The following is a 26,182-nucleotide window of genomic DNA, read 5'->3' as shown; positions in this document are numbered from 1 at the left end:
GCACTTCTGTGAACCGTTATTTCTTGGGCCAGAGGGTTCAAAATTTCCGTGTTTTTGCATGCCCGGTTCAATCCAACCTTAGTATCTGTCCTGTGTTTTCATAACGTTAGCTTCATTTTTCCTATTTGGGGGGTCCACCAATTTCACTTCATATTGTTTTGCTCTCTACCGTTTGTTTGCAGAGCTTTTTATAAAATGTATTAATCTATCTTAGGCTAAGGTTATTTTTGCATACAATTCAGTAGAATTGCCAACACACCTTCATATGGTGTAAAAATAGCCCAAAAACCCAATATATTACCTTAGAAAGTAAAAAAATTAAATATGTTGACAATAGCTAGCTAGTACGAAAATTGTGTTTCCGAAAGCCTATGCAAAAAAACTGATGATATTCAAAAAAAAAGCGATGTGAGCCAATAATTAAATTTCGGAAACTGACAAAAAAAAATTAAAAACCAATTCTTCAAAAACTTTTTTAAAAAATTCGAATAAAAGGGTAGTTCGAGAGCTCTCGGAAACTTAAACAAAGACTAGTTTTAGCGTGTTGATTAAGATCCCTACTGTTTCAAAGTAGGCTTTTTATCTAAGACTAGAATAAAAAGACTAAAGGGTAAAGTTATGCTGAACAGCTGACAGAGTAAAACATTGAATTAAAGATTAGTTACATAGCACTCAATTTGTTACGTATCATAAGCTAGTGATCGTGTCAAGTTCTGCCTAAAGTCGTTGGGCTTTTGGCAGGTGTTACTTTAGCTCGATAGTGGTTAAGTAAAAACTCAGAGGTTAAAGTGTCAACGAATAAGATATCACATTTGACATTCCCCGCGAAAAATTTACAAAATATATCCCTTTCATCAGCGCAAAATGTTTAAGCACGGGGTGAAGTGACGCGACAACTGGCGGAAAAAACCCATAGTTAGCGCCCGATGGGTAAAGCGTTGGACTGGAATATAAAGCTAGTTATAACTGCATAACTAAAAAGTAATCAAATAAAGTGACTAAGAAATAGTGCACAAAACTAAAATCACGGCAAATTGATTCCCTAAAATAATCATCCGGTCGAAAGTTTTTCGTCGCAAATTTACTGATACAAGGTTACTACAAATTAGAACCAATTTGATCATGAAACAAAAAATTTTAGCAGAAACAAAAATTTCTGAGGCAAAAATTTTTCAGGGCAAAAGTTCAACGAGTTTTAAGAAGCACCCCGGTTTGCGGCTCGAATGACTGTCTTCTTCCTAAGTTCGTCGAGCGTCATCGGTCGACCCTACAGCTCCATCGCGGAAACGATAGAGGAGTTCGGAGGGTTGACCCGATGAGTGAGATTCAGATAAGTGGACTTCGGGTTTGAATTGGACTTTCCTAGGCGAACCAATTGGGGAAAGTAGTAGAAAAGGCTTTGTGTAGCAGTCTGTGTGGACCCTCTTTCCTATAAATTGTCTACGGTTGGATGCCATGGAGAAGAGGTTGATGGGGAAGTCAGCTCCACCACGTCTATTTGATGGCTTTCAAGTTCGGTTGTAATCGCTTCGATTGATGAGAAAGATGGGGAATTGTAAACTTGGGATACTGCCTGTTCGCCTGGTCTTTCATCGATTTTTTCTACTAAACTAGTAAACACTCTCTCTCCGCGCATCGTCGGAGGTTGTCTGGATTGTATAGGTCTCGTGTTGTGGCGAGAATATATGTCGGTCAATTTTTGGGCGGTGGCGATTTCATAGGCGACGAAGCCTTCCTTTTAGCCGTAGCCGTCAATTTGGTTGAGATCTTGGTAGAGGTTGGCTCCTTTGTTTGGGTATTGATCTCCCCCGCTGTTTCCGGTTCCTTGTTCATGTGCGATGGTTTCACTTCAAGGCTCTTCTGGGATTTGTGTTTCTCTTGCTTACTTGAGTCTACTTCTTCGAGACTGTCTAAATATATAAGTGGTGGGGTTGAATTAGGAACGGTGTTGTTATCGCCTGAGTCTAAGTCGATCACTGGAGTCTTCGCCTTTTCTTCATTAGGTTCGATGTCTTCTTTGATGTCCATTTGTTCAAGTATTGGGTGTTCTGGTTGGTTTTTTGGGTCATTTAGTTTTTGAATTTTTTAGGTCTTTCAGTAGGATTAAATCGCTGGCATCGTCGTCGGATAGGAATTCTACTGGAGAACTCGTCATTCTACTCTCTGATAGACTCTTTCTTGCGCAGACGGGTTTGCCCGGCGGGCTTGTTTCCTGGACGCTTTCGAGGCCAATGGGGTATCTTAAGCGCTGTCGCTGTTCCTCCTCCTCTCTCAGGAGTGTCTCTCGTGAGCTATTCATAGCAGCGTTCCGTCTGGCGATGTCTAGTTCCTCAGATTTCGCTTGGAGGTTTATCTTTTTCTGGGTTGCCTTTGAGCTCTTAAATCCGACATTTCTCTGGGGTTTCATAGTCTTCAGCGAGCCTTTCGTAGTGTAAAATTTCACGGGTTGATTTTTTTCTAGGACTAAACTTCTTCGGGGCTGATTGTCTTTTAACGGCTACATCAGATTTGCGTATAATTTTCCATTTTTGTAGTGTGATTGTATGTTCTGACTCCCTTACTCTTTCCTCCTTAAGTTCTCTATAGAATGGTTCATTCTTTGATCTATTCTGTACTTTTCTATAGACAGTGGTCTTACCCGGCTGGTTGTTCAACAGGGGATTCTTAATGCGTAGCGCATCTCTTTTTTCTGCGCGGGAGAGGTTTTTACTGGTTTACCAGCGCTGGTAGGGATGTATCTCACGGCATTGGAGATATCATCTGACGAAGATGAGTTGTCGTCCAGCTCTCCATCCTCAATGTCATCAGGGGTGTCCCAATCGTGTCTTCTATCCCGACACATAAGCTTTCGGCCTTTATCTATGCATAACAAGGTTTTCTTCCAATCTAGGTTGTTTGACAATGGTGGTTTGACTAAATTGTGCCAGATTGTGTATGTATGGGGATCTACCAAAATGTGCTTCAAAAGGGGAGCAATTTAACGATTGTTGTGTCACCGTTCTTAGGCACTTTATTATCTTCAGTAGTGCGGAGTCTAATGTAGGTTTTGGAACCTTGACAAAAGTCTCTGACCTCTTTAGAGATAGAGCCGGACCCTTGATTCGTTCTAATAGTTCTAGGTATCCCTTGTAGAGCTCTATATTTCCTAAGAAAACTTACGATTGATTTGGCCGATATACTGGATGTTATTTGTGCCAAAGGGAATCGATCAACGCATACCAGTATGTATTTTTTTGTTCCCCATGTTAGCGGTAAAGGACCGGCAAAGTCCAATTCCTTTTCTTGATTTCGTTTTGCGACCTTTGGGAGTTTTCCACGATTATTTTGATTTGCGAGAGATTTCAAGTTTTTACCTGCTTTAATGCATTCGGTGCAACTTTCCGGGATAAATTTTCGACCACCAGATGTATTGTATTGCCAGACTTTTCATCGCGAACTGGCCTGGGTGGGCTTCATAAAATCGGTGAAGCATTGTTGATCTCAAGGACGCCGGAATAACTAATCGGTCATCAAAATAAAGGCATCCTCCGCTGACATGTAGGTTTTTAATATAAGGTTTATAATAATTCCCCAATTGTGTAATATCCTGCTTTCGGTCTTCTTCAATAGTTTTAATAATTTTTTTCAATACAAGATTTTGTTTGGACAGTAATGCCATAAATTTAGAGTCGAAAGTTTCGGGCCACGAGAATGGAAAAATTTTTACTTTGGGTAATTTCGATCTTTTTTCTTAACAAGGTGTTCTTTCGGAGTGCTTTCCCGATGGGTTACTGGTACTGGGTGTTAAAGTATGAATATTTTCTGTGTTTGCAAGTTCAAGTTGTTCTTTTATTTCAAGTTGGTCGGCCATATCTTTCAGAGTTTTATAGTTAGTGGAAAAATTAGTAATTTTGCAAGATGGATTACAGTCTTCTGTTCGTAAATGTAAATTTTGACACACTGAAAGTTTGGAGAGTTTAACAATAGCTTGGAAAGTTTCAGCGGAATTCGAAATTCGTTTCTCACGTTCACTTTCTTGACTGGTCATTTTGTTCGTCGATTGGCCAATCATATTGCAGTATGTGACGTCATGCGCTAAGACTTGTTGAGAACATTTGTTTCTTATTTGCGGCCAAGAATGTCTAGGCATGAGATGCGCGAAACCTAGGAGAGTACTAATTTGGTTTACTGAAGCATTAAGAAAGTTCTCATCGTCAAGTGAGGCTGGTACGGGTTCACCCGATGGATGTCTGGATAAATAATCAACAAATCCCATTTCTTTACCCGGCAATTGTTCGACGGAAAAGTGGTATGGTAGTAATTTGTCCGCCCAACGGGTGAGATGAGATTGAGCCGTTTTTGTGTTTTTGCCATTTTTTAGTGCTCCAATTAAGGTTTTATGGTCCGTTAGAATGGAGAACTGTTAGTTTGCCCAATAGGTAGTTTTTAAAATGATCTAATGCCCACACTAGACCCAACAAATCGAGTTCGTTTGTGCTATAATTTTGTTTGGCTATGTTTAAAAATCTACTAGCAAACGCTACGGTTTTCCAGGTCCTCCGATGGTCTTGTTTTCCGGAAGCGCCCAATCCTAAATGTGACGCGTCGCATTTCACACTTGTATTCAGATTTACATCGAAATGATGATTGGTTACCGTGTTGCAGATTTTTTTCTTGATTTTTTCAAACGCCTCAGCATGCACCGTAGACCAATTAAATGGTTTATTCTTTTGCATTAGTTCTGTGAACGGTGCTGATAAATATGCTAAATTTGGAATGAATTTGCTATATTGGTTAAATGATCCCATTAGTGATCTGATGTATTTGATGCAACTTGGTTCTTTTACATTTCTGATTGCGTCCGATTTGTGTATTAATGGCGTCGTCCCTTTAGCTTCGATTTTGAATCCTAGCCATTCTATATTGTCTGTTAGAAAAGTACACTTTCCCATTTTATGGCCAATTTTTTGTCGTCTTATGTTTTCAAAACGTTAATAACTAATTTTCGGTGTTCGTCCTCGTTACCCACGGTAGCAATTAAGATATCGTCAAGATAACAATGTGTGTTAGGTATTTTTTCCGTTAAACGGTCTATTATGCGTTGAAATTCTTTGAGCATATCGCCTAGCCCGTAAAATCAGGTTTTAAAACAATAAGAGCCTGTGACATCACCCCCGCCATATTAAAATTGCATTGGTTGCTTGCTTTTTTGGATAACGGTGTTTGACTGTATGCGTATTTTAAGTCCATGGATGAGAACCAAATTTTGTTCTCGTCGTGTCAGCTAATTGTTACCGCGACGTAATCAATTAGTTCGAATAGGTTCGGCATTTGATATCTATTCCAAAATACCTGTTTGTTTAGCAATTTTGAATTTGATGCTAATTTAATTGATCCGTCCCTTTTAGCTGTGATTACGATAAGAGAGATAAAACAACCTTCCGGACGTCTAGAAAATTTTTCAATATGGCCGTCTCTTAGTAGTTGGTCAAGGCATAATTTCACCTTAGGGAGAAGATGGATCGGTATTTGTTTCCCTTTTACCTGTATCGGTTTTATAGGTTCGTTAGAATTGGTGTTAACCATAAAATTTTTTGATCTACCGGTTCTTTTTATAAGGTCTGGAAATCGGCGTGAAATATATACTTTGAACTCACGTTGTAGTGGTGTGGTTGTAGTTGTCATGGTAGTTGTCCTGGAACTCACGTTGTAGTTGTCCTGGTCTGGTTGTCTGTCTGATGAGAATTTTATTTGGTTGACATCAGTCCCGATGGGAGATTTGTTCAAGAACTGCCGTAACTCTGGCCCGTTGGGTGGTGGCTGTTTCTGTATTACTTCTATTCCCAGGTTCGGTAGTATATCGTTTTCGAGGAAGTTTCTTTCCACTCCTTCGATAATGAACAGTTTTTGTATCTTTAGCGTCCCAACCCTTCGATCGGGCTCTCAGACCTACTTTTCCAATGATGTTTATTGTACTCCCGAAACCTTGATATGCTTTCTTCGTGATTTCGTCCACTGCTTCTATCTTTAAAAATCTGTCTCGTATTTTCAATTCATGAAGTAGGTCTTTCTCCATAAATGAAACTGGACTTGCTGAGTCAATCTGGTTTTCAGTAGAGTAGGGGTTGAAGTTTCTCAAAGACACCATCAACATCTTTTTTAGTTCTAGGCCTTCGTGATTGAATACGGTTCTTAACCCTCGCTCGATCCTATCTTCAATTGCGTTTATTTGAATATCCGTATCCACCGCTAAAACTAAAAACTCGTCCAGGTTGACATCGAACTCGGAATTCTCCTGCGGGTTAGCCCGGTAATTTTCCTCTTCGGTAGATGTTATATTTTGCTCAACTACATTCGTTTGTGTTCTTGCTGTGCTTCTGCAGTGCTTTGCAAAATTTCCTTTACGGCCATACGTTTAACAGTTTCCATCTCTAGCTGGGCATATGGTTAGATGTCCTTTCTTGAACTGTTGACCGCAATTTCGGCATTGGTTGCTTTCAACGATATTTAGGGTTGGTTCGTTTTTACAAATTGGGGTCTGTGTTCGGTATTTTGCACACAGAATTTCAAGTATTGTTGATGTATTTTAGTGCCTTTCTCATGGACAAGTACATAAGATAGCAAGTTTTCTGGGGTTAAGCATTCGATGCACAGTTTTTTTTGGATTTCAACCTTTCGCGTATTTTTAATGATTATATCTCTAATCTCTAACTAATTCTGACTCGAGTTCACCCAAATTACTGTTTTTTGCCAACTCCTATACTGTTTCATGGATCTTTTCTATTGATTCGTTACCTTTATGTCTCCGACCAAAAAATTTATATCTCTCGTATATTAGGTTTGTAGATACCGTAAATGTTTTTTTTTGCAATTCCCCGAAATAATTTTGCGTTATAATTCCGTTGAATTTCGTTGATCTTCTACTTTTCTCCTTCTCAGCTCTTCATTGTAAGCTTGGATAATTAATCGGTGACGTTCGTCTTTTTCTGCCCGACGGGATTGATCATCGGAAGTTTCCGTTGGTTTAGCGATAAGGTATACTAGTTCGGGCCTCACCGGCGGGTTAATTACGTCTTCAACGTCCACCGAATCTTTAGCAATAATTGTTACCCGGAATTTTTCTGACCATTTTCCCGGTCGTGTGGATTATCATTCGATGTGTTGTTCCAGGAAAACTCTAGTCCTCGTAGGTTCGACTCGTTTGACTGCGCCATGTTAAAAATTTAGAAAAAAAGGGTAGCTCGAGCGCTATCGGGATTTTAAACTAAGATTAGTTAAGGTGTGTTGATCAACATCCCCACTGTTTTCAAGTAGGCTTTTTATCTAAGACTAGACTAAAACGACTAAAGAGTAAAGTTATGATGAACAGCTGACAGAGTAAAAGATTGAATTAAAGATTAGTTACAGATCACTCAATTTGTTACGTATCATAAGCTAGTGATCGTGTCAAGTTCTGCCAAAAGCCGTTGCGCTTTTGGCAGAAGTTAATTTAGCTCGGTAGTGGTTAAGTAAGAACTCAGAGGTTAAAGTCTCAACGAATAAGTTATCACATTTAACAAAACTAAAGAAACTACAGAGCTCAATTTTTAACAGAATAGGTATCTAAATATTTTGTTTCTAGTGAATTTATAAGGTCACCATTTTTAGACTGGCGTTCCTCGAATTTTTGGAACTGGGACGTTTCTTTGGGGTTTCATAATCTTCATCGGCCCTTTCTTAGCGTAAAATTTCACGGTTTGATTATTTTCTAGAACCAAACTTCTTCGGGGCTGATTGTCTTTTAACGACTACATCAGATTTACGTATAATTTTCCATTTTTGTAGTGTGATTGTATGTTCTGACTCCCTTACTCTTTCATCCTTAAGTTCTCTATAGAATGGTTCATTCTTTGATCTATTCTGGACTTTTCTATAGATAGTGGTCTTACCCGGCTGGTTGTTCAACAGGGGATTCTTAATGCGTAGCGCATCTCTTTTTTCTGCGCGGGAGAGGTCTTTTACTGGTTTACCAGCGCTGGTAGGGATGTATCTCACGGCACTGGAGATATCATCTGACGAAGATGAGTTGTCGTCCAGGTCTCCATCCTCAATGTCATCAGGGGTGTCCCAATCGTGTCTTCTATCCCGACACATAAGCTTTCGGCCTTTATCTATGCATAACAAGGTTTTCTTCCAATCTAGGTTGTTTGACAATGGTGGTTTGACTAAAATGTGCCAGATTGTGTATGTATGGGGATCTACCAAAATGTGCTTCAAAAGGGGAGCAATTTAACGATTGTTGTGTCACCGTTCTTAGGCACTTTATTATCTTCAGTAGTGCGGAGTCTAATGTAGGTTTTGGAACCTTGACAAAAGTCTCTGACCTCTTTAGAGATAGAGCCGGACCCTTGATTCGTTCTAATAGTTCTAGGTGTCCCTTGTAGAGCTCTATATTTCCTAAGAAAACTTACGATTGATTTGGCCGATATACTGGATGTTATTTGTGCCAAAGGGAATCGATCAACGCATACCAGTATGTATTTTTTTGTTCCCCATGTTAGCGGTAAAGGACCGGCAAAGTCCAATTCCTTTTCTTGATTTCGTTTTGCGACCTTTGGGAGTTTTCCACGATTATTTTGATTTGCGAGAGATTTTAAGTTTTTACCTGCTTTAATGCATTCGGTGCAACTTTCCGGGATAAATTTTCGGCCACCAGATGTATTGCCAGACTTTTCATCGCGAACTGGCCTGGGTGGGCTTCATAAAATCGGTGAAGCATTGTTGATCTCAAGGACGCCGGAATAACTAATCGGTCATCAAAATAAAGGCATCCTCCGCTGACATGTAGGTTTTTAATATAAGGTTTATAATAATTCCCCAATTGTGTAATATCCTGCTTTCGGTCTTCTTCAATAGTTTTAATAATTTTTTTCAATACAAGATTTTGTTTGGACAGTAATGCCATAAATTTAGAGTCGAAAGTTTCGGGCCACGAGAATGGAAAAATTTTTACTTTGGGTAATTTCGATCTTTTTTCTTAACAAGGTGTTCTTTCGGAGGGCTTTCCCGATGGGTTACTGGTACTGGGTGTTAAAGTATGAATATTTTCTGTGTTTGCAAGTTCAAGTTGTTCTTTTATTTCAAGTTGGTCGGCCATATTTTTCAGAGTTTTATAGATAGTTGAAAAATCAGTAATTTTACAAGATGGATTACAGTCTTCTGTTTGTAAATGTAAGTTTTGACACACTGAAAGCTTGGAAAGTTTAACAATAGCTTGGAAAGTTTCAGCGGAATTCGAAATTCGTTTCACACGTTCAATTTCTTGATTGGTTATGTTGTTCGTCGGTTGGCCAATCATTTTGCAGTATATGACGTCATGCGCTGAGACTTGTTGAGAACATTTGTTTCTTATTTGCGGCCAAGAATGTCTAGGCATGAGATGAGCGAAACCTAGGAGAGTACTAATTTGGTTTACTGAACGATAACAAATTTTTCATTGTCAAGCGAGACTAGTACGGGTTCACCCGATGGGTGCCTGGATAAATAATCAAGAAATCCCATTTCTTCACCCGGCAATTGTTCGACGGAAAAGTCGGATGGTAGTAGTTTGTACGCCCAACGGGTGAGACGAGATTGAGCCGTTTTTGTGTTTTTGCCATCTTTTAGTGCTCCAATTAAGGCTTTATGGTCCGTTAGAATGGAGAACTGTTAGTTTGCCCAATAGCTTGTTTTTAAAATGATCTGATGCCCACACTAGACCCAACAATTCGAGTTCGCTTGTGCTATAATTTAGTTCGGCTATGTTTAAAAATCTACTAGAAACGCTACGGTTTTCCAAGTCCTCCGATGGTCTTGTTCTCCGGAATTCCCAATCCTAAATGTGACGAGTCGCAATTCATTCGTCTATTCAGATTTACATCGAAATGATGAATGGTTACCGTGTTGCAGATTTTTTTTTTTGATTTTTTCAAACGCCTCAGCAGGCACCGTAGACCAATTAAATGGTTTATTCTTTTGCATTAGTTCTGTGAACGGTGCTGAAAAATATGCTAAATTGAATTTGTTAAATTGGTTAATTGATCCCATTAGTGATCTTATGTATTTGCTGCAACTTGATTCTTTTACATTTCTGATTGCGTCTGATTTGTGTATTAATGGCGTCGTCCCTTTAGCTTCGATTTTGAATCCTAGCCATTGTATATTGTCTGTTAGAAAAGTACACTTTCCCATTTTATGGCCAATTTTTTGTCGTCTAATGTTTTCAAAACGTAAATAAGTAATTTTCGGTGTTCGTCCTTGTTACCCACGGTAGCAATTAAGATATCGTCAAGATAACAATGTGTGTTAGGTAATTTTTCCGTCAAACGGTCTATTATGCGTTGAAATTCTTTGAGCATATCGCCTAGCCCGTAAAATCAGGTTTTAAAACGATAAGAGCCTGTGACATCTCCCCCGCCATATTAAAATTGCATTGGTTGTGAAATTGCAAAATCGGCGTGAAATATTTACTTTGAACTCACGTTGTAATGGTGTGTCTATGTCCTGGTCTGGTTGTCTGTCTGATGAGAACTTTATTTGGTTGACATCAGTCCCGAAGGGAGATTTGTTCGGGAACTGCCGTAACTCTGGCCCGTTGGGTGATGGCTGTTTCTGTAATACTTCTATTCCCAGGTTCGGTAGTATATCGTTTTCGAGGAGGTTTCTTTCCACTCCTTCGGTAATGAACAGTTTTTGATCTTTAGCGTCCCAACCCTTCGATCGGGTTCTCAGACGTACTTTTCCAATGATGTTTATTGTACTCCCGAAACCTTGATATGCTTTCTTTGTGAATTCGTCCACTGCTTCTATCTTTAAAAATCTGTCTCGTATTTTCAATTCTTGAAGTAGGTCTTTCTCCATAAATGAAACTGGACTTACTGAGTCAATCTGGTTTTCAGTAGAGTAGGGGTTGAAGTTTCCCAAAGATACCGTCAACGTCTTTTTTAGTTCTAGGCCTTCGTGATGGAATACGGTTCTTACTCCTCGCTCGATCTTATCTTCAATTGCGTTTATTTTAATATCCGTATCCACCGCTAACTCTAAAAACTCGTCCAGGTTGACTTCGAGCTCGGAATTCTCCTGCGGGTTAGCCCGGTAATTTTCCTCTTCGGGAGATGTTATTTTTTGCTCAACTACATTCGTTTGTGTTCTTGCTGTTCTTCTGCAGTGCTTTGCGAAATGTCTTTTACGACCATACGTTTAACAGTTTCTATCTCTAGCTGGGCTTATAGTTAGATGTCCTTTCTTGAATTGTTGGCCGCAATTTCGGCATTTGTTGCTTTCAACGATATTTAGGGTTGGTTCGTTTTTTACAAATTGGGGTCTTTGTTCGGTATTTTGCACACGGAATTTCAAGTATTGTTGATGTATTTTAGTGCTTTTCTCATGGACAAGTACATAAGATAGCACGTTTTCTGGGGTTAAGTATTCAATGCACAGTTTCTTTTGGATTTCGACGTTTCGCATATTTTTAATGATTATATCTCTAAATAATTCTGACTCGAGTTCACCCAAATTACAGTTTTTTGCCAATTCCGATAGTGTTTCATGGAATTTTTCTAGTGATTCATTATCTTTATGTCTTCGACCGAAAAATTTATATCTCTTGTATATTAGGTTTGTAGATACCGTAAATGTAGTTTTCATTAATTCCCAGAATTCTGCAAAGTTGATTTCCAGTATTCTTTTCCTGGGATTTTTATGTGAAAAGCATTTCTGTCCTTCTCTTCCAATTGGCAGGTATAGTTAAGACTTTAATTTCTTATCGATATCTCCGATTTAAAGTCCGTTGAATTTCGCGTTATCTTCTGCCTTTCTCCTTCTCAGCTCTTCATTGTGAGCTTGGATAACTAATCGGTGACGTTTGTCTTTTTCTGCCCGACGGGATTGATCATCGGAAGTTTCCGTTGGTTTAGCGATAGGGTATACTAGTTCGGGCCTCACTGGCGGGTTAATTACGTCTTCAATGTCCACCGAATTTTTAGCAATAATTGTTACTTGGAATTTTTCTGACCATTTTCCCGGTCGTGTTGATTATCATTCGATGTGTTGTTCCAGAAAAACTCTAGTCTTCGTAGGTTCGGCTCGTTTGACTGCTCCATTTTAAAAAATTAGAAGAAAAGGGTAGCCCGAGCGCTATCGGGAATTTAAACTAAGACTAGTTAAGGTGTGTTGATCAAGATCCCCACTGTTTTAAAGTAGGCTTTTTATCTAAGACTAGACTAAAAAGACTAAAGGGTAAAGTTATGGTGAACAGCGACAGAGTACAAGATTGAATAAAAGATTAGTTACAGATCACTCAATTTTTTACGTGTCATCAGCTAGTGATCGTGTCAAGTTCTGCCAAAAGCCGTTGCGCTTTTGGCAGAAGTTAATTTAGCTCGGTAGTGGTTACGTAAGAACTCAGAGGTTAAAGTCTTAACGAATAAGTTATCACATTTAACAAAACTAAAGAAACTACAGAGTTCAAATTTTAACAGAAAAGGTATCTAAATCTTTTGTATCTCGTGAATTTATAAGGTCACTATTTTTAGAAGTCATCGGCCTCAAGCCCTCAAGAAGTTTGTGGCAGTCATCTTTTTGCACTTCTGTTGCTATCACAAGGATTCTAGTCATAGTATAGTCACTTGTTAGCTGATAATTTAGGTTTTCCAGACACCGGCTTTAACTTCAGTTTATGAATACTCCAGGCGTGTCAAGTGGGCTTATTCGGGGATAATTTGGGGATTGTCATTTTCATTCACAAAACTAAGATTCTTGCTCCTCGGCGATTCTGTCACTGTTTTCGAATAGTGGCTGGACATCAAATCTGGTCAGAAGACCACCGTTTTTTGTTGGTAAAAACAATTTATAAACGTCAACAGAAGCTTATTGAGTGGAATAAGTATAATTCATAAATGACAGTCTTCGCGTTGACTAGGGGACAAAATGCTACCCATACCATCACTTTGGTTAAAAAAATCATTGTTTCCGATGAGTTTCACATCGTCTGATGTGTCAGTTACGCTTTGGCTGTTAAAACCAAGTTTTCCAGAGAAGTTTTGCCACTCAGACAAAAAAGAATTTTCATCGTCCATTGCAACTTCTACCGACGAGTTTGCTCTCATGGCCTAGCTTTGAACAACGTTATTTCTGCTTGAATTTTGCCGAGTTCTGTTGACTTTGGCACTTTCTCGCGCAAAATGAATGCCATAAAATGTTGACTGACAGACATCAAGTTTGTTGACCAATTTTAGCAGAGAGATTTTTGGACAGTTTTCCAAATGTTTACCGGGTTTTAGCGTCTAATTTGGCGGACTTGCTGCTACTATCAGTCTTTCTCAGCATGTTTTCCCTCTCCTTTTCATGATTCGATGTGCTCGCTGTCGCTTCAAACCCATTTTCTCAAATTGGGCGACGATAAAAACTTTCCCCTCGACCTTGTGACTATGGTAGAACCAGACAACCAGTGTTCTGGTGTCTTTTTCTTTTAAGCTGTTCATTGTTTTTGATAGTAAGTTGAATTTTTTGTATGTGGCAAGATGAACGGAACTTTGACGTGCACTGAAAGTTTGAACGAAATCTGAACAAACCTTCCCGCTCAAAAAAGCATGAAAACATATGTCAGTTGCATGGTATCAGACTTTATCATGAGCATATTGTTTTGTAAACAGTTTCACTCTGTGTAAGTTTTTTATTGTCATTTTACGGAGAGTTGGGGACAGGAAAAAAACCAGACTGTTTTTCATTAGTCAAGCTTCTCGACTTCTCGACTTCTCGAAAAAATTAAAGGCTGGTAAAGCTAGAGTAGAGCCCAAAAGGCCTTCACTCTGTGTTCTACGGTTGACAATTACATTTTGCGAAAAAAAATTTAGGCCCTTTTCAACTTCCCCGTCAAGTTTTTTATATAGCGGTGTTACGTGTTGTTATGGCTAAATACGTGATATTACGATGTGAGCGATCCAAGATATGATAATCTATTGTGCTTACGAAAATTAGTTTGATCGCCAATTTTATTATTTTATGACAACATTAAACTGGTTTTTCAAATCTTGAATACAAACGTAGGGCAGAATAGAGAAACCAGCCAAGTTTTGAGCTTCTGAAGCATAGCAAAGGTAACCGCGACAAAAAAATTTAGGGCGTAAGCTCCTGACTTAATAATGTACCTGGATATTTGTTTATTTGTGATTTAAGTAATTACCATGATTACCTATTAATTTCAACAAAATTGAAAACTGCTAACGCAAATTCAAGTAAAATTTATCTGGTAAAGATCATAAAAGTGGAACAGTGAAATATTTCAAGGTAAAATAGGACCGATTTGAATATATGAGGAGACATTATTGCACCTGAAGTATATCTGAGTTCTAAAAATTGACTTTTTCATCAGGCCCTGATTGTTCGATTGCCCCTTAAGGTCCAACGAATAAGTAACTCTTTAACAAAGAAAAAAGTGGCTGTTTTTCCTTCAGCTCCCCCAGCAATCCCTCCGTACCAACTCACATGAGCATTAGTTTATGCTTTAAAGAAGGATTTTACAAAGTTGAGAGTCAAAAAACAAATTGCATGTCCTTGCCTAATGACACCGTGTATCAGTTTTTAGTGGTAAAAACTAGGCATTGTGAATTAAAAAAACTTGTGAAAAGTCGCAGCTGAGGATGGCGAGAAAAAAGCCAGCAGTGCTACAAACATTACAAAAAAAACGAATTGAATTTTTTCAGATTATTGTTTTGAAATTAATTCTGCCACACGCAGTTTTTAAACCACCATAAATTTATGGAAGAATATCACAGGTTTTTTATCTTTTCTATTTTGAGCAACAAATCAATACTTTTCAGACATTAGTAAAATTTTCATTCATAGGGAACTGGTTAAAAAGCCAAATTTTGTCTGACAAAAAAAATTAATCGATCGATCATATTCCATTCTTTCTTCGAAAGCCGGAACTAAAATAGTTTCTCAATTTGCAAGGAAGTTTTTATGGTCAGCAAGTTAAGGACCGCAAAACATTTGCAGTTCACGCTTTCATTTCATATATATTCCAGCTTTAATTATTTGGCTGACATATATTATAAAGGAAAATTCTTTGATTTATTGAAACTGATAGTGATTTTAAAAAAGATTTAAAAAAAAACCTTTTCCAATTGTTTTTTGAAAGTTTTTGAAACTATGTTAAAAAATAGCTGATTATTTTTGAGCGCAAAATGAACGTCAAACTTATACCTAAATGGGGGATATTAGGTTAATAAGGCTCTTCTACCGTTTTATACCACATGCTTTTTTGTACATAAACTACAGATTTACAGTTTAGCCATTGCTTTTGCCATACAGGGTGTTTTCTAACAGGATGTATACAGGGTGTTTTTTGTAAATCTTCTCTCACTTCACAAACATTTGGGTTATTGGAGTGATTTTTTAATGCAGTAGGCAGCAAAAACTTGCCAAATTCTGACGATATAAATCATTAAATTGGATTGTTTTTTGTTCACGAATGTTTTTTGCGCGATTTGATGGGTTTTCACTGCCTTTTGTGCTTAGCAACCTACTTCAGTGCTGAATTAAACTAACCGGATAAAGAGAAGAAAAAAAGTTTGTTATACCAGCTTTTTTATGGAAAAACGAATCATTTCGTTTGGTTCAAAATTAAGGAGGTTAAAAGGACCAAATAGTGTAAGAATAACAACAACTGACCCCGTTTACCTGGTTAATGTTGAACCTTATGAATTGATCCGTTTTATAGGTCGAATTTTAGTTCAAAATTTGGCAAAAATGGCACCATAAAAAGCTGGTAAGACTCCAAGCGTTTTTTGTTCTCATATTTTTTGGCAAAAAACAACCGAATTTGAGAAAACGAGTTTGGAATTTAAATTTTAGTTCATGTTATCCATTTTTGAATTCGTTTCTATAAAAAAATTGTTCAGCACAAAATGCCTTGAAAGTTAATTAAGTAGCAAAGTATGCATGAACAAAAAACAATCCAAATCAATGAATTATATCATCAGAGTTTGGCAAATTTTTGCTGCCTACTGCAAAATAAATCACTTCAATAACCCAACTACTTGTGAAACGAGAAAAAAATTTAAAAAAAAACACCCTGTAGAAGCATTATGCTAATAATTGCATATGGCAGCCGCATGCTAATTTTTATGACAATTGGACCTAAATTAGAAACACTTAGAATCGCATGTAGTTGGGTAGCGACAGAAAAGCCAATCCTCGGCATGAAAAACAAATGATTCAGAAAGTTTCATTTGTTCAGCTTATTAATTCTAGTAACACTATGGCATAACCAATGAAAACTGCAAATTTGCATCAATTTTTGGCGACTGCTCCGACAGTGTCTTGGGGCAGCAAGAAATATCAGTTTAAATAACCAAAAAAAGGTTGATAAAACTTTGAGATACTCCCCTCGAAATTTCCTTCTGCACCCAGCTGTGCAGAATTGAATTCAAGCATCTCGGCCCAGAAACTTGTATACAAATAATAATCAGGGAGTTTTTGGGAAACTTCCGAGGCAACTAATAACAAGAAGAAAACGACTGCTTACGATTTTCTTATATTTTAGAGGTGCGAGCGAGGCGACGTCTGTGACACCCTCAAATACGGCTACACTTTCGGCTCAGCCAAATTCGGTCACCTTTTATCTTCAGACAAGATGCCCGAGTGGCCAGAGCTATCAGGAACGGAAAACTGCGAGGAGTGTGAAAACTTCATGAAATACGTGAAAGGATATTTCAGTGATGAGGAAACTCACAGGGAGGCTGAGGTGGCAGTCGAAAAATGGTGCAATGACCTGCCCTCTGAATACTCTGCAGAATGTGTTCAAATGGTACAAGAGTACTTGCCGGTTAGTTGGTTTTCTATGCATGTTTTGTTGAAATTAAATAAAAAAAAACTAATTATTAACAAAACGTTAACAACGATAGTCGGTTGTTGTGCCCACCAAAAAAAACTAATTATTAACAAAACGTTAACAACGATAGTCGGTTGTTGTGCCGACCACTTCAATAAGAAAAATTAAAAAATATATGTTTTTCTCTTTTTTTCTTTAAGTTAGTGTCGTTTTCAGTGCGCGGTTTGATTAAAAAACTATACAAACCTGGAGAAAATAAGTAACTTAGGCTTATTCGACAGCATTTGTCTTCAAAAATTGAATTACAAACAAAAAAGTCTAAAACAAAACTTTTAAAATATTTTCAAATGTCATTATGAGGCCAAACTGTATAGTTGCACAATTTTGTGTATGTATGTTCCTGGACTTCAGAGAGAAAGCTTTAAACATGTTAAAGCTTTGTCGGAACGATCAAAGAAAAAGAAAGAACAAAAAAGAACAAACGCAGCGTCCTTGTTGCGGAATTCGCTTACAATTCACAAAATACACAGTTTATCTTCGTAATGGTTTATCTTAGTTTTATCTTCAGTAAATTCAATTTTCTTAGCATTAAAGCCTATAACTCGAAAGCATTAATTAAACTAAATTTTCAATTTTTGATACCTTTTTCTCTACTGGGGCAATTTAAAAAAATACAGTCGTTCGAATCACGACTGCAAGGATTTTAAAACGAATTATTCAATCCATTGATGTTTTGCGGTAACTGATTTTACGTGGAACACAAAAAAGACGAAAAAAAATTAGAATACAACCACAAAGTCAGAGCAGCAAAATTTAACATTGATAAAAAACAAGGTTTTGACCTTTTTGCCAGTCTCAACCTTTCAATTTTAACGAAAACTTGATTTACGAAGTTGTTTTGGATGTTTTTAACTAGATTAAAACGTATTAGAATGAACAAGTGAACAAAATTTTGCATGCTTTATTGCATACTTATTTTGGTATGAACAATGTGTGAACAAAAGAAGATTGCTCGTAGCTTTTTTTTGAAAAACTGAAAAAAACGGGACAATGAAAATTGTTTTTTTTTCTTTTTTCTTCATTCTGACCCCCGCATGATATGTAAAACTCAAAGGGTTGTTTTTAGCGTCTCTGTTCGTAATATTAAAACCCAATGACTTATCTCAACTCAATTTAAACAATTTATTGCACCGCTTATGCATGTTTAAAAAAATATGTGAGCGCGTCAAATATCCTAAATCAGCAAGCTTCAAACCCACATAACTTAACCGCATAACCCAACCAAAAACTGGCCAAAGGCAAACTTTATTGAAATATTGACTGAATACAAAATCACCGGATGCATAAATTTTTTGCCTCTTTGTTTGGAAGTCGAAGACTGCATGTGAGCTCATATTGCATTGCATTTTAAGTTCTTTTGAAATTTTTTTTAAAAAAATGAATTTTTCTACAAATTCTACTTTCCTGATCTTATTTCTGACCACTAACCGTTTAGCCACAAGAGCTGATTGTAAATAAAAAATAATCAAAGCTATAAGATGCAATTCAACGCTTGTTGTAACATGTGTTAAGTTGCCTTATAATGGTACGATTTTGTGAATATTCAAGGTGTGTAGAATTAACGTGATCCGTTGAGCGCCAAACTGATAATTCAGCCAGAACTGTTTTATATGAATTTAACCATTTATCACAACTTCCAACGGTTTAAATTTTGAGTTTTTGACTTTTATTGGTCAAAACTTTCGCCCTATACAGATACCCGCATCCAAGTTTAGGCGTAAGGAATCGATTATAACGGATTATTATGATGATTTTTTGACAATTATAATCAATTATAATTACCAAAAATAGGTCTTTGAGGGATTTATAATTGATTATAATCCTGATATTTTCCAAGAGATTATAATCTCTTATAATCGATTACAATTGATAATAATTCTTACTAAAAAGCTTTAAAATTAATTATAGACGATTATAATCGATTATAATCGATTATAATCTCTTATTTTGCCGAAATTTTCCTGTATTCGAATTATATCTTATGGGTTATTGTTTTTGTGTCAATAAGAAAATTTCTAAAAGAGGGATCTCTTGAACACTTTGGTTCATCTGAACACAAAGTTTTACCACGAAACAAAATTTTCATAGAGATCCTTTCAAATGAGTGGAAAGGTTCTCGCGGTAGATGAAAAACAAAGTTTCCGAATCAAAAACAAAACTAAATCAATTTGCTGATGTTTTGGTGTTTAAAGAAGCTTAAAATATGCATCACAAAACAACTCTAATGGGAAAGAAATGAAAAAAAAACTTTTAAATTTGAATTAATTGGAAAAGTTTAAAAGATTTTTTCTTATTTTTCATAGAAACCAACGTCAACAAAAAGCATAAAATATAAGCAAATTAGATGCAACTTCGAAGCCAAAAATGGTCAAACAAAAGGGGTTATAATCAATTATAATCGATTATAATGGATTTTTGTGCAAAACTAATGAAATAGAAATTTGAATAAAACTAATGGGATTATAATTGTATCAAAAGATAAACGAAAAAATTATCGATTCCAATGGATTATAACTAATTATAATTTGATTCTAAAAAGAGAGATTATAATCGGTTATTAAATGATTTAAATCGATTGTTTTTCAATTTTATTGAGACTGGTACTTAAATCGTCATATAATCGATTATTGACGCTTGAAACTGGATGCGGGTATATTTCGCAGCTCAAAAATTGTAAACAAAAAGAGGCGCCTAACTCAGCAACTTTGCTAAAAATGGGTGCTCAAGTTTTCAATAAAGTTGCAAAAAATTACAAGAACTTTGTAAGAAATAACATTGCTCAGCTTTTTAGGAAAATTTTCGCAAGTTTTTGCGAAAAGAAACGACTAAATTAGAGAAAAGTACTCTATGGGGATAGTTAAGAGGGCATTATTCCTCACGACTAATTATCAAAAAGGACTCGTGTTTTCATTGGACAAAATTTTCTCAAGTAGAAACAATCATTAACTGTTGGTTTCTACTGCAAAATCTGAAACACTTGACTTTTACATTTACTACCTTCAAAGACGTGTGCAAGCAAACATCTAAATGTTTTGGTTTGTGGATAGTTGTCATTACGGGGCCAAGTTGTGTATTTTATGATTTGTAAGCAAATTCCGCAACAAGGACGCTCTCTTTCTTCTTCTTTTGTTCTTTCAATCTCTTTGATCGTTCCGACAAAATTTGAACATGTTTAGTGATTTGTGTGGGAAGTCCAGGTACATAAAGGAAAATTGGCCCTCGTAATGGTGGAAGACACTGTGGTCGGTTTCAAAGTTTAGCTTCTCGCATTTCAGCTGGAGTTTTCCAGTCTAACTTCGTGTGCGCTTAGTTTTAAATGACTGTGAAACTGAACAAGACTGCTCGTTTATCATGGCAAAGGCCTTAATTCATCTCAAATAGTTTTTGTGGAAAAAAATTATTGAAAACTAATTAAATTTTGGCCAATATCAAAGCGTGAAAGTTTGAGTCGTACAAAAAAAATACGACCAATTACCTAGCCTCAATTCAGTTTGGAACAATTTTGTTTTGCGGGATAACTCGCGGCGCATAAATAATTCACGTTACGCTCTCAGCATTATAAATAAACTCTTCAAAACGCGCATAATTTAGTCTGGAACATGAACATTTTGGCAATTTTCAAAACCAAAGAACTTTACAAAAAATAATCGGAGGTTAAATATCTTTTCAAATTTGAGCTCAAGAAGCCGATATCTTCAATGGGGTATTAAAACTTTTGTTGAAAACTATTATTTCGATCGGCGAAAATTGACCTAATAAAAAAACCACACCTAGCATGAATATTCCGCTTTCTTAAAAAGTCGGAACAAAAATTCAGTAACCTTGCGTGTTTTTCGTTTTTCGAGCAAAATCTGTGAACATTCTCTCTGCCGTAATTCAAGCTTTATCAAAAACTTTCTATGTGTGTGTAAATATATATTTTAGTATTATAATAAGACCCTTGTAGTCCGAACTTCCATTCGAAAAAAATAAAAGTTGACTGTGTCACGATACAATTGACCCGATTTTTTTGGTTTTTACAGACAACGTTAGTCTAGAAATTTGTCTAGAAAACCAAAACTCGGGTCAATTGATCCGAGACACAATCAACTTTTAGTTTTTTGGAATGGAAATTCGGACTACTAAGGTCTTATTATAGAACCCTTTTAGCCCTTCTACGAGTTTTCTGTGGGGTACTCCAAATCGGGCGAGAAAATACCATGTGTCATAGCTCCTTTCCGTCACTTTAGTGATCTCAGAGCTATTATCTTTCAAATAACGTTCATCTCCATTTGGCAAATTATTACAAGATGTTCCAAAATTTTAAAAGTGAATATTTGATTTCAGAGGAAGCTTTCTCATAGAGTAATTTCAGATAAAGTACGCCGTCTGTTCGTCACGCTATCTTATTTTCAGCCGGCTAGACTCGTGCAACTTCTTGGTCTAAAAAAGAGAGCATCACATCTTTTCTCAATCCAATAACCTCATTTAGACCTTAGAAAACTAGTAGATAAACAAGAACAAGCAGAAATCACAATGAAATTGGAGGAAACAGAAAATTTAAAGTTACAATACGTAAACAACATCCAAACCACTACTTCGCAAATAAGTCCTATTCATGACTCCGATACAGATTTATCTGAAAAAATCACTCAAATCTTAAACATCTACGAAAAAAATCCAAACTTTAAAATTTAACTATCCTTCAAAAAAAGGTTCAATTATTGCCGAAGATATGGACACAGCATTGCCGAATGTAGACAAAAAAAAGATAATCAGAATAAACCACAAAAACATAGAAAACTGAATAAATCTTTTTTTTCAATACAAGAAAAAATATCAAAATTTACCCCACAAAAACCATCCGTAGTAATAATAGTTCAGGAAAACCACTTCCAAATAACTATAATCACTCTAGACAACAATCACCTTACAGATCTAATCTAACTAACGAGGACGATCTCCAAATCAAAGAAACTCACGAAATTTCTCACAAAATATATACAGTCGATCAAACAATCGAAATAATCAGTATCGAAATAACTATTCAAGATCAAACTCAAACAGAACAGACTATTCGAACTTTGATAAATCCATTTTCCAATCAAATTCTCGATATAGATAATATTCCAACGATCGATCGAGAAACTCCTCATATGACAGTGATAGAAATTACTCCAACAATAGAAACAGAAATTATTCAAAAGATAGAAACAATCAATATCAAATTAATAATTCACGAGAGTATTCAAACAATAGATCAAACTATCAAAGATCAAATTATAATAATTATCATAAAAGATCACGTAACATCTCACACAGAGAAATTCAAATAATCAAAATAGACAGAGAAATTATTCCCAATCACCACACAGGAATAACACACGTTATCAAAACTCAAAACAACACTATAGGAGTAGTACTCCTAAAGATCAAGGAAAAATTGATCAATCACAAACAACTGATGTAACTCAACCAGAATCCCCCCCCCCGGTATTGATATTACCGAAAGCACAGAATTGCAATTAAATCACAAAAAATGCGAATCCACAGACAGTGAAAGCGAAACAGAAAACACAATTTCAATTAGCATGATTCAAAAAAAAATGATTACAGACCAATTATATACGAAATGCCGACAGAACCGAATTACTATCGAAATCATGATTTTTTCCTCCTAAACTACTTCGACAGACCAATGATTAAAAACAAAAAAAGCTAGCTAACACAGAAGAAATTATAACTCACAAAATTATAGAAGAAAAACTTACAGAAAGTTTAAGGACAAATCACATCAATCAAAATATATCAAATAAAACGCAGTTACCGAAAGAAAAAATTTGGACGATCCCGCTTCTCTTAGAAAGTCTTAAAAACAAAGATTTTTTAAACACCAGACATCAAAATTATTTTTCTAATAGATTCCGAAGCGGAATCAAACATAATCAAGAATCCCACATGGAATGAAATCAAAATCGTACACCCAAAAATACTACATTTCAAAACATTAAGCAGACTAGAAACAGCACAAAAATCAAGCTTAACAAACTAGGGAAAAGTTCAACTCTTTCTTGTTCCCACACGATCAATGGGACAAAATAAACTCTTAAGTAAACCATTTAAGCAAACCTTCCTTGTCACAGACATAGAGCACAATATCATAGGAATCCCATTCATTACTAAATATATCGCAACTATAAGTAGTTTAAACAGCAGAATCCATATAAAAGACAAATGCACAAGAATGAACAACACATCTCTAATATTATTCAAAGAATAAAAAAACAACCATCATTTTTCTCCAAATTCTACCCTATATACAACCAAGAACGGAAAAACCTGAAACCACTAGCAGGTTATGTATACAACTTTACGATCAAACAAGTTCATCAATACGATAAAGAAGAAAATAAACAACGTCTCTATATGTCTTACCTTGAAATTAATCCAATTCATAAATTTTTCAGAGTAACAATCTCATCTATCAAATACATGAAAAATTCAAAGTCAGATATAATTTTTTTACACGTAAATAACAACTCTCCATGCAAAATAACCTTATCTGTTGGACTCCTAGGTGAAACTAATGCAACAACTTCTCCCTCAATAGAAGTAGCATACAGAGTAAAAAATATTTTACAATTACTAGATATATGCCAATCAAGAATTCCTAACGATGAATTTTCAATGAATAATATAAAAAGCAAGGAAAAACACAACACAAACATTTTTACGAAAACAGCTTACTTTAAACCAAAATTTCAAAGATTAAAATACACAACAGAACAGCAAAAATTTTTTTCAATGTTCAATTTTCAACACTCTTAAATAACACAAAAAGAATTTGAACATTTAGCCGATTTACGCAACATCTAAATTTGGTGATGAAAAAGTAAATTCACCACTACATTTACCTCAAGAACCTGATGTAGTTTTCAAAAAACAATGAGCAAGTAAAGTTCCAATCCACTTACAAGATGAAGTTAACGGATTACTGGACATACTAGAACAATATGAAATCTTTTCCCCAGTAAATAAAGAAGAACAGCCATAAGGCAACATATTTTTAAATCCCGTTTTATTTTTCGCAAAAGGAGAATCATTGAAAAAAATTCTAGTTGCAAAATATCTCAATTCACTCAATGATGAATCTGAATGTAATTGGCCTATAGAACAAATTCAAGTAATTCTCACAAAAATAAACGATAAATATTTCAAAACAGCAGATATGAACAGCGCATATAACCAAATGCCCTTAGATGAACGTTCACGACGATTAACGCAATTCGTTATTTGAAATCAACAATAGGAATTCTATAGAATATTCTATGGAATCTCCATAGGACCAGCAGCATTCTCAGCATTTATGAGTAAAATTTTTTGGCCACTCATACTTAACAAAAATGCAAAAACGTATTTAGACGATGTTTTTATGCAATCACAAACAAAAGACGAAATTTTCATTTTTTCATAGAAAAATATCATCAAATAAGGCTAAAACAAAATATGAAAGCAGCCCCGGATAAATCATATTTTTTCTAACCCGTGTAAAATTCCTTGGACACATTATAGGAAGAAACACAAAAACCCCATTAAAGTCCCGCATAGACGCAATTCAAAAACTCCAACCTCCTTCCAATAAAAAGAAAATACAAGAATTTCATGGAATGCTAAGCTACTGAATTAAAAATGTATATCAAATGCAGTTAAACTTGAGACCAGTCTATAACATTCTTAGACAACAAAACAATTTTGATTGGACATCAGAACATCAAACACGATGTGAAGAAATAAAAACTCTTCTCGCTAAACAAATTCCAAACACAATCCCAGATCCAGATCACTCATTTTATGCTATGTGCGACGTTTTTAACTTTGGCGCCGGCGCAGTATTATTACAGTCTCACAACCGAACAAATAAATTGAACCTCATTTCAGCAAACTTAAGACTACTTACACAAGTTAAACTAAAACTCTCTACATTTATGAGAGAATGCACAGCCATAATATATACTCTCACAGAATATAAATTTTCAATACTTGGATCAAAACATCCAACAGTTTTATTCACAGACCATAAACCCATAGTTTTTCTTTTTACACAGAAATCAAATCCAAACCATATAGTTTATAGATCTGAATTAATTTTAATGAAATTCTCAAATTACATATAAATTAAACAGCAGGAAAAAAACGTGCACTACCCGATACTCTCAGTAGAAATACACTACCTGAATTGTTAACAAGAAAAACAACAGTAGAATTACCACAAAAAATTAAGTTTTTCCTTGCACAAGACGAAACTTCACCTTTATTAGAATGCAAATATGCAGTAAAAACTGACAATGAACAATCAAAAATCAATAACTTGCAAATTTTTCCACTATATTTAGGCTGTCAAAAAAATCACCACGAAGTAGGCCTACTAGGTAAATCTACAATTACACTAACGCCATATTCATAATGGATTAAAAACAATATACAACAAAAACCAATCAGACAAAAATTGTACAGGACAGACCTATTCCCTTTAATAGAAAAATAACCTAACTGATAATATGAATCTATCAAGACCACCAAACAAAAATTCAAAGTACCCAATAAACCAAGTCCTTAACCTCCATGATCCTCTAGATACAATACCTCTATCAAAAAGAGAGATTGAAAATATTTTTCTACCAAACACAGAAAAAATCACACTAGAGTTATTATAGACACATCAAAACCTTGACCCAGTCAGCAGACAATTAAAATCTAGTCACAAGTATAAGACCAAACCAATTAAAGCCGATATTCCAATTTTAGGAAATTGAACACATCTTAGATATTTCTGAAAGTTTAATAACACGTCAAAAATTGAAAATACAGAAAATTTAGGTACCAAAAAATAATCTCAAAGTACCTTGCCTGCTTTTAAGTATGATACTTTTAGCTTTTCATACTTCACATTCATTACACACTAAGGACTTTCAGGATCGGAAAAAAAACATACTCAGTTTTTTTTCTAATTTTATTTCCCGAATGCACCAATTTGAATTAAAGCATTATGCAACGATTGCATTAGGTGCCAATTAAATAAACCATGCCCAAATCAAAAACGAACTGCAGAAAAACAGGACGTAAAAGGTCAAAGTCTATACATTAATCACAGATACAAAAGGATCGATACACCCTCCTCAGAAGGAAACTCATGTATACTGGTTATAGTCGACGCATTTACACACTACTTAGCACTTAACCCAGTACCTCATTGTAATGCTTATTATACATATAAAACATATTATCAACACTGGATAGCAAAAATTCGTTCAC

General features: G+C 35.7%; 2 protein-coding genes across 3 annotated transcripts in view; one reads left to right on the top strand and one right to left on the bottom strand.

The window, feature by feature from the left end:
* The window catches only part of LOC134852992 (inactive selenide, water dikinase-like protein), a 304,439-nt gene that overhangs the window by 145,277 nt on the left and 132,980 nt on the right, over positions 1-26,182 (bottom strand). The window lies entirely within an intron of this gene.
* LOC134853073 (uncharacterized) overlaps positions 1-26,182 on the top strand; it is a 150,289-nt gene that overhangs the window by 37,969 nt on the left and 86,138 nt on the right. For both annotated transcript variants that reach the window (XM_063869008.1, XM_063869007.1), the window contains exon 10: positions 16,544-16,825. In XM_063869008.1, the coding sequence (XP_063725078.1) occupies positions 16,544-16,825 (282 nt within the window). The remainder of the gene's footprint in view (positions 1-16,543; positions 16,826-26,182) is intronic.

The sequence above is a fragment of the Symsagittifera roscoffensis genome, chromosome 8 (genome assembly GCF_963678635.1).
Source record: "Symsagittifera roscoffensis chromosome 8, txSymRosc1.1, whole genome shotgun sequence".
In the NCBI taxonomy this organism is placed as follows: domain Eukaryota; kingdom Metazoa; phylum Xenacoelomorpha; order Acoela; family Convolutidae; genus Symsagittifera; species Symsagittifera roscoffensis.
The sequence above is the reverse complement of the archived record's forward strand: the minus strand, read 5'-3'. Positions and strand labels throughout refer to the sequence as shown.